The 16811-nt window shown below is 36.0% G+C and overlaps 1 protein-coding gene across 1 annotated transcript; it reads right to left on the bottom strand.

The window, feature by feature from the left end:
* Positions 1 to 1665: 1665 nt before the first annotated feature.
* LOC117406176 (ras-related protein Rab-38) lies at positions 1666 to 16811 on the bottom strand. Its single transcript, XM_059031140.1, has 3 exons — positions 16458 to 16811; positions 10667 to 10947; positions 1666 to 4317 (listed from the first exon to the last, which is right to left on the bottom strand). The coding sequence occupies exons 1-3, from the start codon at positions 16657 to 16659 to the stop codon at positions 4165 to 4167; spliced, it is 636 nt and encodes a 211-aa protein (XP_058887123.1). The 5' UTR covers positions 16660 to 16811; the 3' UTR covers positions 1666 to 4164.

Raw genomic sequence — 16811 nt, 5'->3', positions numbered from 1 at the left:
TCCATCACTACACCAGTCTTAATGCACGCAACTAAGTAGTGGTATTAAAACAATTTGGCAGTGTAGTATGTTAACTTAGTAAATCTGACCAACAGTTTAACTGGATATACTATTCTTCATTGTCACATACTTTATAACATCATGTTACTTGGCTGTATTCAAAAGCCTGAATCAAATGTGACCACAGCATTCCACTTAAACTATGCTCCTTATTTATGGCCTAGCATGGACAGTCTTCTGTAGAAACTAACATGTATCATATGATCTTAATTAGAAGAAAAATAGGTTTAGTGTTTAATTGTGCCACCTACTGTGCTACTAGCATCAATAAATCTAATTCAGAACTGCTGTCATGAGAATTGTAATGAAAGTTTAATTCCAAGTAATCCCAAGCTCTATGCATTTCTAGTAATCATAATAGCACCTCTTTCCCTTACTAGGCTTTTTTCTTGCAGGGGGTCATTTTAGTGCATCAATGGAACATATATATATATATATACTGTATATATATAGAAGTCAAAAGCCTCCACACATTGCAGTTTTACCCAAAGAGTGAAACACAGATGGGGAAGTAATCAATACATATGGTTTTAGTTGAAAAAAAAATAGAAACACACTGAGAGTGAAGGGCCATCATGACAGCCAGGCCAGTGCTGATTTGATGTGATGAGACTATGATGTGTTGTTCTGGAGAGATACATTAGCATCCTTCAATGAGTGACATGTAGCTTTGAGGACATGAGGAATTCGTTGTGTATGAGGGAACAATATATAATGAGTAGAAGTGAATGAACAGAGGCAAAAAATGTAGGTCTGTTGACATGCCTACCAATGTCGCTATAACCCATACACAAACACTTGTACTTTAACTCTGTTACATACTTCTTTACCGTTAATATATAAATTACAAAATCCATTTAGAAGTTTTCCAAACCGTAACAAAACTTTATTTAGTCCATGATACATTCAAAAAGGGAAAAGGTTGCTAAATTGTGGTGTCACTGGTTTGAATTGACTTTGCAGTTTCAGGAAGGAGACATCCACCATTAGAATGATAATGAACAAATTATTAGATTGACAGATAAATATGCCCGTAAATGATTACATTGTTATTTGAGTTTGGCCCATTGCCTTGTCCATTGGAGCACGTTAGCCGCTCCTATGCTGGCAGAAACTATGAAGAATATTAAATGAATAAATATAAATGAATAACTAATGCCAGCGGGCAGGTCAAGTGGCACTTGAGGCCATCTTCCCCCGAGACAAAGCAGGCTGCAAGGTGGAGGCAGGGAAGGAGGGGGACCAAACAAAGAAACCACAAGGGGGTGATACCATATACCATATATCGGGCGTGACGATTATGTATTTGATAAATGGAAAGATTCTCCTTTCAGAAATACAACAAAGTTTCCAAGGTGCCGAAAGGTACGTTTTTGTTTTCAACTCTACCCATATTGTAAAAAAGAAATGTAGAAACGTAATATGGTACGGTTGATGTAATGAATGGAGTGTTTGTGAGAGTTCTAGAGAAGGTCAAACTGGCCCTTCAATTCTCAAGACAGAGACATCTAAATCTAGACAGAAAAATAGATTCAAAATTAATAGAGTTAATATGCTTTGCTTATTTGCTTTTTAGAGGTTAAAAACAAAGTAAGACACGATAAATTGTTTTTACAGATATTGTTTATTAATTATCTTATATTTCTAGAGACAAGTACAATATTGTATGGATTAAATATATGTACACAGTATAATACTTTAATGCACATTCTCACTAAAATACACAATAGACTGGGATTGAACTTGTATCTTGTGGTTTTAAAGCCTTCTTTTCAAAACAGATTTGTTCTTTGCTCTTGTAGATTCTCATTGCTTCCCAAATAAGATCAATTGAATTGAAATCAAATCAATGTTATATACAAAGGCAACCTGTCAAGACAGCAGCACATTCTTCAGTTTGAGGCAAAAAAAAAATCATCAGTAACCATAAAATCATCCAATATTACCATACATTTGGTTACAGATGATCTTTTACAGTCAGGGCATTGAACACTGCCCAAACATACAGTGCAAAATCCAACAGTACAACCGTCTTTTGAGATATCGTAACATGGGCAACCAACCGGAGACACACTTGTAGGAATTCAATGAGAACAATATTTAAAATATTTATAATAGGCACGTGGGCACTGAAACTTTGAGAACCACGAGAGTAACCAACCTCTTAAAAGCACACTGTAGATTGAGTGATTTAAAAATGTGAAAAGTCCATAACCTGCTCATTCCTGCAATTAAGTTGTTTCTTCTATATCATTACAACAAGTGATTATGGACGTAAAAAAAAGTATTGGTGCTTTTAAAAAGCCTTCAGAATATGTATACTTTTTGTTTAAGTAGTCCCAGTGAATTGTGGCTCCTTAAATAAGAGACTTAAAATGTTAAAATAAATACAACATAAGAAAACATAATAATTGAAAACCCTCCCAAAAAAGCAACATCTGCATGCAATGACAAGAGATGTCCAAAAAGATGGCTGAAGTCACTTTCCATTTAATATTACATTGTTTACCTGCCTTTGATCCTAGTAGGATTTTTTCCCGATTGCCCAATATTGTCTGTAATTGCATTATTATTTTATGTTTCACATAAAAGGTAAGACAAATCTGAATTATCTGCTCTTCTCTGCCAATATATATATATATATATATATATATATATATATATATGTAGAAGCTAGTAGTGTTTTCATGACCTTTATATTACTAAAGAGCTTAACAGCAGAACAAAAAATGAATGTAAACAACTGATACATTTCATGTAATTAAAAATGCATCAAGTTCTTAACCCATTCTCACCACAGCTGTGTTAAACAGCCCCCTCATAGAATTAAGGCGTAACAACTGCAAAGATCCAGATCTGTCTGTGTTTTGTTTCACAAGCTCTTCAAAAAGGCAGTGTCAAAAGCAATACAAGACATGCTGTTTCTGCCATTGAATCAGCATTCGACTAATGGACCAATTTATTATTAGTTTAAGCAGTATCAGCAGTGTTTTACCCAAGACCTGATGCTTTCACAATGGAATGGCACCATGTTCACAGCTATTTTTAAAATCGTACATGACACTTCACCTTTTTACTCTTTTATAGGTATTTCCTTGGTATACTCACTAAATAACACACTTTATTATTATTATTTGTTTATTTAGCAGACGCCTTTATCCAAGGCGACTTACAGAGATTAGGGTCTGTGAACTATGCATCAGCTGCAGAGTCACTTACAACTATGTCTCACCTGAAAGACGGAGCACTAGGAGGTAAAGTGACTTGCTCAGGGTCACACAATGAGTCCATGGCTGAGGTGGGATTTAAACCAGGGACCTCCTGGTTACAAACCCTTTTCTTTAACCACTGGACCACACAGCCTCCTAGAAGACTTTAGAAAAATGCAACTTTAGAAGTTGCATTTTGGTATCGCTAGACTTGTTTTTGTTCTAGCCTTCGGAATGATGAGACATTTTTTTTTTAAGTTTTAATTTATTTTCTTATGAAAGAATTGAACCTCAACGCTGTCAAATATAACTGTACATGTTTATTGCCTGTAAACAGTGAGGCTCTGAGTGAATATTTAATAGCCATTTGAAAATCCAGGCAACTGCTTTGATACTCGGAAGGCCTCTCAGAGGGAGTATTAAAGTCGTGTGCAGATATGTGTTCTGTTTGTTGAAGTGTAAACAGAGATGTATTTTGAAAGATTCTCAAAGGAACCCTTTCACCTCCACCCTTTAGCTCCATATTAATCCTGCAGCAACTTTCCTCCAAGGGTGATTTATTGGCCCCTTAGTCACATTACTGAATGTAACAGAAATACAGTAGGAAAAGCTCTACAGTAGAGTAGGATTATGGGTTTACAGTGCCAATATTACAATCTGCTTAAGAGACTCATAGGTAAGGTGAACATATCCTTTGGTTTAGTAATGTTTAGGGCTGTAGCAGAACCCTTTCTTCATTTATCAATAATGCACATACAAGATATGGACAAAAAACAAACAAAAAAAACCTTTTTGTAATACTGAGAGCTCAAGATCCCATTTGGTAGGCAGACACACACACAAACACCCACTCACACAATGCCACAGATTTCCATTTCAGTAGTTCAGAGCAGTCCTAGGATTTAAAGCATGCAGAGCAACTGGTGTTTTTTGTAGAGTTTAGCTGTGGAGACACGGTGTCTGGAACCTCAGACTGCATTAGGTCGCTTTCGTTGGCAAATATATGTTTCACAAGGCAGTTGGCTGCTTCATCAATGTTTACATTGTCCTGCAAAAAAAAAAAAACTTTCATTAAATCATTAAATTGTATTTACCGATTTGAAATCCAGTTTCACACTTAAAATTCAGTAAAGTAAGCAAAAACTCCTGTTGCTGGTATTGATTTCAGCAAGTCACTTTAAGAATAATTGCAGATAATTATCCCATTTCACAAGGACCCTTTTGACAGAAGCTGTATTAATGTCACAATAAAATGTTTGAAAAATTATTTTATAATAAGTATCGCACTGAAATTATAACTACCATGGCTCCTAAAAACAAGGGAATACATGGTTAATAGACCCTCTTCAGAAAGCAAGTGCTTTCCTTTAATGACAGTTTGTGAGCTAATATGGAATTAGTTCATCTGTATTGATTTGAAAGGTTAGTTAATGCATTTATCGCACCAAATTGACCACTTCCCCCAGAGTTCCCCCAGAGTTAACCCAGAAGATTTCTCCTCTGTGAGTTTTCACCACGATGTGAGAAATTATTTGTGAATTTCCTATAGTGCAATCACTGTTTTATTGGTCATATGAGGTCATATTGGTTGATGCTGAACAATCTATCGTAACTGAATTTGCTGTCACACATATGTCCTCTATACTGGGTACAACCTGACCCAAAGCAGCTTTTTTGACTGAAAGTTTTGGGAGAACAAATTTGAGGCTGAATTGTTCATTCAATGTCATGTGTTCAGATGGGTCTAATCAAGGAAAGTCAACAGGAAAACAGCAGCTACTTGAGGTTCCTGCAAGGCATTCTCAATAATCACCAGTCTGGGGGCACTGGCAGCCTGTAGCTTAATCTCTATTACTTCAATAATCTCATGACCAAAAAGAACAATTGTGGTATGTGGTTATAAATATACTTGTGTACATTATGCATCAGAGTGAAGAGAACACAGGGATGATGGTATTTACCCTTAAGAGCAAAGTGCCTAAAGCTGTATTTGCATACTTTGTAACTGCATCTTTTATCAATTGAAATCCAAAGCAAATTGCTTCTGGGAGAAGGATCTTGTTCTCCACTATTAACAGCTCCTGTAGCATCATATTCAGCAAGAGAGGACTCCAGATATGTATCTGGGGACAAGTTAGTCCACCCGCACTACCATAAAACAGATGGTGTGATCTGGTTGCTAAGGAACTACAAGTGAAGATTTTGTACTACATCTTCCAATTAAACTTTAGTTGGAAAGTGTTTTGAAATACATACATTCATACAATAAACAGAGTTAATATGGATTCATTCAAATATAACAATATCAGGTATGTGTTTCACTCAGTCATTTTGCTCTGGTTACTGTATAAATGTACACTGTTAAAAGGTTATTTGAATCAGACCCTAAGTTGCCTTAGTGCTTTAACAGATTTTATTTTATTTTATTTTTTACTGTGCATGTAAAATGATGTAACACAGTTTTGCCACTAGAAGGAGTTAAATATTACATCACAGTAGGAATCTCATAATAATACCATATGACGAGAAAATCTCACTTTTCTAGTGATTGGTTTAAACATTCATGCAGGACACAGGATACTAGAAAACAGCAGGTGCAGTGAAGCAAAACCAACTGCCAACAATGGTAGAACATTTAAGAGATAAGTCAGGGAAGCTTAAGTGCGTTTGATAGTAACCCCATCAAATACAACACCAACAGAATATATGATATCCACTCCACAAAATGTTAGAGCAGCTACGTGGTGTGACACAAGTGTCATTACTGGCTGCTCTGACCTTAAGTGTCTGAAAATCAGCTTGTATCCTACACAGCACTGTAAACTATATATACAGTGCCTTGCGAAAGTATTCGGCCCCCTTGAACTTTGCGACCTTTTGCCACATTTCAGGCTTCAAACATAAAGATATGAAACTGTAATTTTTTGTGAAGAATCAACAACAAGTGGGACACAATCATGAAGTGGAACGAAATTTATTGGATATTTCAAACTTTTTTAACAAATAAAAAACTGAAAAATTGGGCGTGCAAAATTATTCAGCCCCTTTACTTTCAGTGCAGCAAACTCTCTCCAGAAGTTCAGTGAGGATCTCTGAATGATCCAATGTTGACCTAAATGACTAATGATGATAAATAGAATCCACCTGTGTGTAATCAAGTCTCCGTATAAATGCACCTGCACTGTGATAGTCTCAGAGGTCCGTTTAAAGCGCAGAGAGCATCATGAAGAACAAGAAACACACCAGGCAGGTCCGAGATACTGTTGTGGAGAAGTTTAAAGCCGGATTTGGATACAAAAAGATTTCCCAAGCTTTAAACATCCCAAGGAGCACTGTGCAAGCGATAATATTGAAATGGAAGGAGTATCAGACCACTGCAAATCTACCAAGACCTGGCCGTCCCTCTAAACTTTCAGCTCATACAAGGAGAAGACTGATCAGAGATGCAGCCAAGAGGCCCATGATCACTCTGGATGAACTGCAGAGATCTACAGCTGAGGTGGGAGACTCTGTCCATAGGACAACAATCAGTCGTATACTGCACAAATCTGGCCTTTATGGAAGAGTGGCAAGAAGAAAGCCATTTCTTAAAGATATCCATAAAAAGTGTCGTTTACAGTTTGCCACAAGCCACCTGGGAGACACACCAAACATGTGGAAGAAGGTGCTCTGGTCAGATGAAACCAAAATCGAACTTTTTGGCAACAATGCAAAACGTTATGTTTGGCGTAAAAGCAACACAGCTCATCACCCTGAACACACCATCCCCACTGTCAAACATGGTGGTGGCAGCATCATGGTTTGGGCCTGCTTTTCTTCAGCAGGGACAGGGAAGATGGTTAAAATTGATGGGAAGATGGATGGAGCCAAATACAGGACCATTCTGGAAGAAAACCTGATGGAGTCTGCAAAAGACCTGAGACTGGGACGGAGATTTGTCTTCCAACAAGACAATGATCCAAAACATAAAGCAAAATCTACAATGGAATGGTTCACAAATAAACATATCCAGGTGTTAGAATGGCCAAGTCAAAGTCCAGACCTGAATCCAATCGAGAATCTGTGGAAAGAACTGAAAACTGCTGTTCACAAATGCTCTCCATCCAACCTCACTGAGCTCGAGCTGTTTTGCAAGGAGGAATGGGCAAAAATTTCAGTCTCTCGATGTGCAAAACTGATAGAGACATACCCCAAGCGACTTACAGCTGTAATCGCAGCAAAAGGTGGCGCTACAAAGTATTAACTTGAGGGGGCTGAATAATTTTGCACGCCCAATTTTTCAGTTTTTTATTTGTTAAAAAAGTTTTAAATATCCAATAAATTTCGTTCCACTTCATGATTGTGTCCCACTTGTTGTTGATTCTTCACAAAAAATTACAGTTTCATATCTTTATGTTTGAAGCCTGAAATGTGGCAAAAGGTCGCAAAGTTCAAGGGGGCCGAATACTTTCGCAAGGCACTGTATTTCTAAAATGAACAGTTATATAACAATAATTAAAAAGTATAGCTAATCTTAGTGTGATGTTGTTTTTTATCTGATACAAATTTCAGATGGATGTATCTCATCAATATCAGGGTCTACTATATATGATAAACACTTACTGTATATTAATGAGGTTTAACAGGGAAGACTTCTGATTTTTTTCTAATTTTATTAATAGGGCCATACAAAATCATTAAAAACAAAAACAAAATAGCAGGTATTTTATTCATTTACTTGCCATTTACAGCATGTTTTTACTATTTATACAACCACTTGTGAGAGGATTTGTGCATGGAACACACAACTACTGAAACCATTTAATGATAGCTGCTTAAATCTATGCATGGATGTACTATATCTATTTTTTTGGATGCAGATAAAAAAAAGAGGAAATGTTGCAGGTGGGTAACTATAAAAAACAAAAACATACAATGATGTTTCTTTTTGCACGCTTGAAAATATGCCTTTAAGGAAGTCACGGAGCAGGATGAAATAATTTGGTAGCAAATTCAGGCACCCTGTTCCACATTTATTTACTTGGTAGGGAGGTGTACTGTTCTTTTGTCCCTACTCTATCTGACTTAATACAGGCTCAATACCGACTTTATTCTTCCTGGATTATCCCTGATAACTCACATATATGCTTGTATTGTTACAATTTTTTCTCTGAAAAGATATGCAGGTTCTTTTACAATTCACAATTGTATTGCATTGTAATTAGCAACAATAAGAGTTCAACAATAAGGTTAACATATGTTACTATCAAAACCAATCAATCAATCCGATTCTGATATTCCTGCATCTGATCTAACAGGTCAGAGTGGACAGTAAATATCATGTTATGGTAACACTAATTCAATTGAGTAAACCTGCAGTTAGGGAAAACTTATGCGAAGTAGACAAATGCTTCTGCTAGTGACTTCACTGGGAAACTAAAAAGTTGCAGAGACAATTGACTTCAGTGAACAGTCAAACTAAAGGGGACATTACAGGTAACCATGGAGACAGATGAATGAGAAAGTGATACAGAAAGTAGAAGTTGCGGCAGCTAAGCTTTTTAGAACAGTTCAAAATAATTTTCCTGGTCACACACAATATTTGAACACCACGTATTGCAAGTATCATAAAAAAGTTAATGGAAATAAAATCAAATAAAACAGTTAAAAATACATTTTAAGCTACTGTACTTGTTCTTTAGAGAGGAACACTGTCTCTAATATCTCTAGGCAAAGAATTCCACAACCTCTCCAAAAACAATAGATTTAACACAAAATACAAAAGAAACATGTTTGGCATGTAGTAGCATACATTTTGTAATGAAAGCTACTGTAAGCTGTGTAACTGGATTTTGTTTATAAAACCTGATCTCCCTTTGATTCTTCAAGAATGTGGCGTCATTTGCTAATCTCTTAGCACTTTGCTGCTGTAAGTCAACAAATAGTACACCAAAGCCTGCTTCCCCAATCCAGTGGATTAATAAGCAAGCTGCTTATAGAATACATGATCGATATAACCTGTCTATGACCTCTCTGTTTAAATATATCCCACAGGCTACTTTAAAATCTGACGTGAAATTCCTCTGATATTTAACAAGTCATTTTCACAAAGATAATTAAGGCCTGTTCACCAAGAATATTACTGTACTAAACACCTCTGATGCTGCTTCAGTAAAGGAACTGATATGGTGCCTTGTTTTTGTTTCAAAGGGGTGAAACATCAAAGAAGTTTAACCCTTTCAATACCAGGATTTATTCACGACTGGCCCCCTCTCATTATTCCACTGAAGATGTTTTTGGTTCTTCTTTGACATCCTTTATCCAGCCATTCATCAGGATGCAGGTTCTGTACCTTCATCTCACAAAATCCCACATTATTGTATACGATATTCAACCTATAATAAAAACATGTGCAAATCTCTCTCTCTCTCTCTCTCTCTCTCTCTCTCTCTCTCTCTCTCTCTCTCTCTCTCTCTCTCTCTCTCTCTCTCTCTCTCTCTCTCTCTCTATATCACATGTCTTGTCTTGTTGTTCCTCTGCAAATACTGACTCATATATACAGCATAGCTTTTATAATGACCTCAGTCCTATGTACCACAGAAAGACATTGTAGGGGACACTGCTGTTGTACCCTTGAGCAAGGTACTTTACCTAGATTGCTCCAGTAAAAACCCAACTGTATAAATGGGTAATTGTATGTAAAAATAATGTGATATATGTATAATGTGATATCTTGTAACAATTGTAAGTCGCCCTGGATAAGGGCGTCTGCTAAGAAATAAATAATAATAAATAATAACTCCATTTCTAAACTCCTGCCATCTTGTGTAACTGTTCATACTCGAATGTCTACTCGACTATCAGCTCAGTGACTGGAGGAAACTCACATGCTTCAGCAACAAGTCGTACTACTGTCATTTAAAGTGGTGGCCATGGATACTGCTCCGTCTTACATTGCTTAGCCTTTCCTAATGATTTTTACCTTTGAAACATATCGAACTGTAACCATTTTACTATGTTGGCTGCAATTAGCAGAACTGAGAAGTTATTTGCCTTATGAAGCACTATGTAGCAGAAAATAAGATATAGTGTGATATAGGTCACAAAACATTTAATCTGTCTGAAAAAATGCCCAAAATATTAAATACTCATTCATGGCTTGTTTGTTTTTTACTTACAGGAAGTTAATTTTGTGTGCCATGCTTTCCAGATATAGAATACAGGGTATTTCTCCTTTTAAGACATATTTCAAATTTCACTTTAATATCTGTAATATCTTAAAAGCTGTATAATAACTGATATTAACAACAAAAAAAATATATAATTATACATTATAATTATTTATAATTTATTTAACTCAATACCACTTAAAACAAGTTTTTCTCAGTATGGTTTAAAATAAATACACAAATCCTTACCTTTGCAGATGTTTCAAACCAGCCAACAAACCCATTGTCTTTGCAGAACTGGTCCATTTTGATGCCGTTGTTCATGAACACCTCCCTTCCCTGATCACATTTGTTTGCCAGGAGCACAGCAGAGATGGGCTTGCCGTTTGAAAGAGTCAGTTTTGAGTCTAAATCCTCTTTCCATTTCGTCACTGCGTCAAATGTTGACAGCCTGGAAACATCAAAGACGATGAATGCTCCCATGGCCTCCCGGTAATAAACTCGAGTCATATTTCCAAAACGTTCTTGACCTTGCCAATCAAAAAAGAAGAAAAAAAATAGCTGTATATATATATATCTTTATATGTGCTCTTTATCTTTCATTCTATGTAATTCCACCTACTAACCCTAGCACTATCTAAATAACACATGATCTATCAACATCTACCAACATGTCCAATAGGGGTCATGTCTAGGCTCTGTGTATTGCCGGTTCTGTGCCAGAGAGGTGCCATCTGGTAAGCTAGTAAACAACCTTGGATCTGTCTCCAGAAAAGCAAGGTAGGCAAACTACACCTTTAACATGTAGGGGATGAGTATGATAATCCACACTGTCAATGCAGACACAGCCCTGGCACTCTGCAGGAATTGAAGATTCCTCTGCTGGACATTCTGTCCCACTAGATTGGAATGAATCAGTCTGCAATACTAAATATAATACCTGTTTTGTATGGCTATTATGGATGGATTATACTGTTCCAGTACTTGTCAGTATGCAGTTTATATTGCGTGGAAGGTACTGTAAAAAAAACTGTTAGGTAATCATAGTGAAATTGAAAGATGTGGATGTCATTTGCATAAGGTGTTATATTGGAGGTTTTAGAGTGGTCATTAGAATGCAGCTGTTGTAACGAAGTTGAATTGTGAAAACTTTGACTTTTAAAGCACTGTACATATGTACAGCACACACAACTACTCTTATAAACCAAAGGCCAAAACAGTTGCAAAAGCCAATTTACAATAAAATATAGTCAAACCTACATTATAAAATGAAAATATACAGGCCAAAACAATTCAAAGACCTTCTTCAAGTTCATTTTGAAGGAATTGAGTTCTAGAGGCATACAGTTTCTATGCTCCACCAAAAAACCACAGGGCACTTCCAGAGACACGTGGAATGAGCAGCTCTTAAATATTGGTAGGAACAAGACCATGTTAGGTCTTGCAGGTCAGTAATTACATTCTCCGTTATCACACTGTAAGCCAACAAAGAGATTTCAAAACACAATGTGCTACCTAGCCATGGTTTTAGATAAAATATAAGTTGCAGGGTTCTGAACAAGCTGCAACCTGATCAAAAGCCCATTACAGAAGCCAATGAAAACAGGAGTGCAATAATCAATTCAGGTCATAACAAATAACTGTAGGCTACAGCTGACTTGTGCTAAACAAAAACGCTAGCTACAAACAGCCTACTGTAGTAACGTGCCTCTGATGTTTTAAGTTGTTAATACAGTAAGCACCCAGCCAAGACATCATACAAGGACTGCAATCTCTATTCCCTAGTATTACATGTGCGCTGTATAGATCTCATGGTCTGGCATGTGGGCTTACCAGATGAGAAGTTAAGTCATGTGCTTGGCAGTAATCTCATTGTGTCTGACCTTTAACATATGGCATTCAAATGGGGAAAAAAACATGACTTGTTTAATTTGTTATACAAATTTGTTATACAAACTGCATCCCTGCTATGTATTCTGCAAGTCCGTTTCAGTACTTATGGGAAAGACAAATGGTTTGACTGACTAGATAGAAAGCAGGTACTAGGCACTTGGTTGGTTGCGGCTTCTGTATCAAATACTGAACAAATAACTGATGTTTCTGCTTCACTACAAAGTAACTGACATTAATGGTAACCTATTTCTCAGCCATTACATATGCCACATATTTAAAGTTTACACATCCAATCCAGTACAGTATATAATTATGTATTGCCATTATTAAAATACAATAAATAACCTACCTATATAAATTTATATAACTATTAAAACCCAACCAGTTCCTAGAACAAAAAAATATGCAATTTAACATGGTGGCTAGGGGTGCGCCAATACTCATATTTTCTGAGTAATTACCTTTAAGAAGTATTTGTCTGCAGGTATTAAATAAACCCATTTATTAATGTATTGATTTCAAAACAAGAAAAGCTGACCTTCCATCACCTTTACAATTGAGTACCAATCAATGGCAATTAACATTCACATTGAGTGTTTTAAAAACCGATTGGAAGCGAATTTTCCTCATCCTGGTTGCTGTCATTTTTACTGCCGAACTTCCATACCAAGGGTGTAAACTGACAATGAAAATGTGTCGTAAAACTAGCAAATGCAAATGATTCATTATGTAAATGTGCCTGTTCCTTAAACCTAACTCAAGAGCTACCGCTGTGGAAACTGGGATTTGTATTTCTTTATCGAGTTTAATCACAAATTACATCTTGTCCAGGACTACAATCCCACAATTCACTGCAGAGGTGATGCATTTCTAAGGAAAGTGAAATGAGAATAACTTCAGATCAAAAGTATAAAAAAGGTAAGACAAATAATCACTTAAAAATATAAATTAGTTTTAGTTGGTTTGATCATTTGATTCCATTTTATTAATGCCTAACAACCCCAAATTTCTTAAAGATAATTACACAGAAAATATATGTATCGGCAAACTCCTAATGGTGACACATTTAAAATAATAATAATAATAATAATAATAATAATAATAATAATAATAATAATGGGAACGAATAAAGAACAATAATACATTTATTTATTTCCAGTATACCATGTTTGGCCTACATTTCTACAGTAGTTAATATTAATGATCCCTTGTAGAGGTCTGAATCAAAGTACAATTAATGATCTTAATTCTTTATTATGTCTGTGGTGTCTAAAAATAGGAAATAATGAAATTATTTGACATCCCCTTGGTTTCGGAACTTCACTGGGCGCTGAAATGAATTACAGTATTTTATTATTATGCAATAGCTTTCTAATAAGTTTTCTGGCTTCTGCTATACTATATTTTAAGCAAGTTTCATCTTGTATGCCATTTACAGAAGATCTCAAAGTGCTTTACAAACACCAGACTGAAGCACTTACACAGCCGTTGAAGTGCAGCCACCTTTGATGGGAGTGCACTTGGTGATGGTACAATATACTGCCTGGTCACTACATTAGGACCTGTCTCCCTGATTAGATTTGGAATCGCCCTGGTGTGAGCATATTCTCCTGCTATTCCCCGGGGCTTTTGATTACTCAGGAAGGCTGTACTAATCTCGTATTTTACTGAAGCATGGTCACGGACCAATTCCATCCAACAATGCTGTACTTTTTCCCTGATTGCCACTTGCACCCATGCACCCATCCACCATGCCAACATTGTTTTGAGGAGCATTTCAGAACCTTCAGTCATCTTGCATGACCTACACAATCCCCGGATCTCAATCCAATTCAGCATGTTTGGCATGAACTTAAATGATGCATCTGTCTTTATGGTCCTCTGCTTACCTCTCTGCACCAGTTGCATCAAATATAGATGACTGAATTAAATAACATTACCCAGACACCTACCAGCACCTGGTGGTGTCTACAGTGTGCCACATTGTGTCAAGGCTGTGATCAGGACAAACGGTAGCCCAGCCCTATACTGTATTAGGTGAATGTCCTTATGAAGTGGACAAGCAGTGTATATTCACCATAAGAAGAACATTCAAATTCATTAATTGTAAAGGGAACATATCAAATATGTGTACATTTATTCATAGCTGCTCTGGTATTAGTGAACCCCTGTACATGATTATATCTGTACAGTATAAAATAACCTATAATATTACAATAATTGTTCAAGGTTCCACTGTACAAAATAAATTATTTAAATACCATTTCCAAATTTGAGATGTAGTGCAAAGATATTTCTGCTAAAGGATTACTTTTCTGTTGTTATTTACAATGACATTCTGTGCCTGACTTGGAAATCTCTCTCACATGATACAGAAGCACATGACTTGCACACACCAAGGCCCACCGAGGCTACAGACAAGAAGAGACTTTTCTATAATTAAAATAGGGAGTTTGTCTAGTGCTTCAGTAATCACGTGGAAATGATCATTAAGTCAAGGGTTTAGGGTGTATGACAAGAATGCTAGTGTAAGCTTGCCTCATTCCTTGTAAAGTTCAGGCTACAGCATTGTAACACGGTAATGAAAAAGAAAGATGTAGTATCTCATTCCATTTCAAAAGCTTTAAAAGGTTGCTATGTACAGAACATCAGCTGAATAGATGTTTCCTGTGAAATGTTTTCAGTATAAATGCTGAAAAATAGCTCTAATGACATAACATATAACCTCAAAATGCTGCAAGTCTTAGCATGACCAAGCAAATTAGCAGGCAGGTTTCCTACTTATAGGGATAATAGTTTAAACATTTCCCAGGTGTTAAATGTTTTTGAATTTTTTGGTCACAAATATACATGTCAAATTATAGATGTTTGTTTGGGCTTATACAGTAGCATGCATAGGGGTAATTTTTGGTAATACCAACTTTAAGGTTTATTTAAGGTCTATTCATGTACATATAACTGTATGTGGAGTATAAAAACAGAATCCAACTGCCCTAATAAACCACTGAATGGTTTAACAAGTATATAGGTGTATAATAAATATATGTTTAGTAATGTTCTTTAATTTATGGATCCCTTCAATAAAAAACAGTTTTCATTAAAGCATTGCTCTGGTGCAAATATCATAACATTATTCATAAAATATTGGGAAATAAATCTTGTCAAGTTTTTTTTTTCTTCTTCACTTCTCAAAATGTATTGGTAGTAATCGTAGTGGTAGCAGTAAATGTAAAATAAATTGCATATTAGGCTACTGTAGAAGCTAGATCAGGCTAATAATGGTTTATTTATCAATCTGTACCAATTAATAAACCAATTAATTTATCGCCATAGTAAACTTTTATTCCAAACGTTCCTTCATTTTAAAAATAACATGTTCCAAGTTCCAAGACTACTTTCTCACAGCCCTTTGACATTCCTGGGAACCCTGGTGGGAACCTCACTGAATTCCCATAGAATAATGATTGTACAGCCAACTGAATTTTCTTCTAGGTGGGTGTTACCAATAAAAACGTGAACAGGACAAGACAAGTGTGCTACAATTAGAAACGTCAACTTCTACAAAACAGTCAAATATTTCTATAATGTACAAAAGAGAATTATGTGCCTATACCACTTTTCCTGGCTCCTATTCCAGTATGGGCTATCTAATACCATAAGCTTATTATAACATAACATGATTATATAATGTATTTTTTCTAAACGGTAATTCAATTACAACTTTACAGTAAAATTACCATTGTAGTAAATTGCAATTGAAGAAACACAAAATGCGATCGTATTCTAATATTTTATAAGATAAAAATGACGAATGGAAGATACAGTACTGGCAAATCTTTCAATACATTAACTACAGCAACCCACACGTTGAAGATGTGGCGTGTAATTGAATATATGATGGCATTCTCGCCAATATCTGCAACATAGCCCCACTGTATTTAATATATCAGCTTTTTAACACTTGATATATACGTTTAAAACATGTGCAATTATTATTAGTAGTAGTAGTCGTAGTAGTCCTATTTAAGGTACGTTTGGGGACTACACCAACTGTCAAAAGACAGCTGGAAAAAAATTCTATTTAGCACCCTTGAGGGTGCTATATTAGTAGTAGTATAATTATATTTCTAAAGAAGATTGTTCTTACCTGCTATGTCCCACAGCTGGAGTCTGACAACAGTGTCAGTGTCCCAATTCAAAACTTTTAAAGCAAAGTCTACTCCAATGGTTGCCCTGTAATTCTGAGAGTAGTTTTGGTGAACATAACGCTTAATTATGCTCGTCTTTCCCACTCCTAAATCACCGATTACCAAAATTTTGTAAAGATGTTCTTTCTGGTTGTTCTGCATGGCGAATCAGGCTGACTAATAATGATACCAATTATACCCCGTGTAATCGTTCTTTATGGAGTAAAATAAATAAGAAGCCGACTTCTTTAAATGAAGGAGGAACGCCCAGAGAACTCAAAAGGAGTGACAAGCCGATGCTAAAACTTGTGACT

Source organism: Acipenser ruthenus, chromosome 9 (genome assembly GCF_902713425.1).
Source record: "Acipenser ruthenus chromosome 9, fAciRut3.2 maternal haplotype, whole genome shotgun sequence".
NCBI lineage: Eukaryota > Metazoa > Chordata > Actinopteri > Acipenseriformes > Acipenseridae > Acipenser > Acipenser ruthenus.
This window is presented reverse-complemented; position numbering and strand designations above follow the sequence as displayed.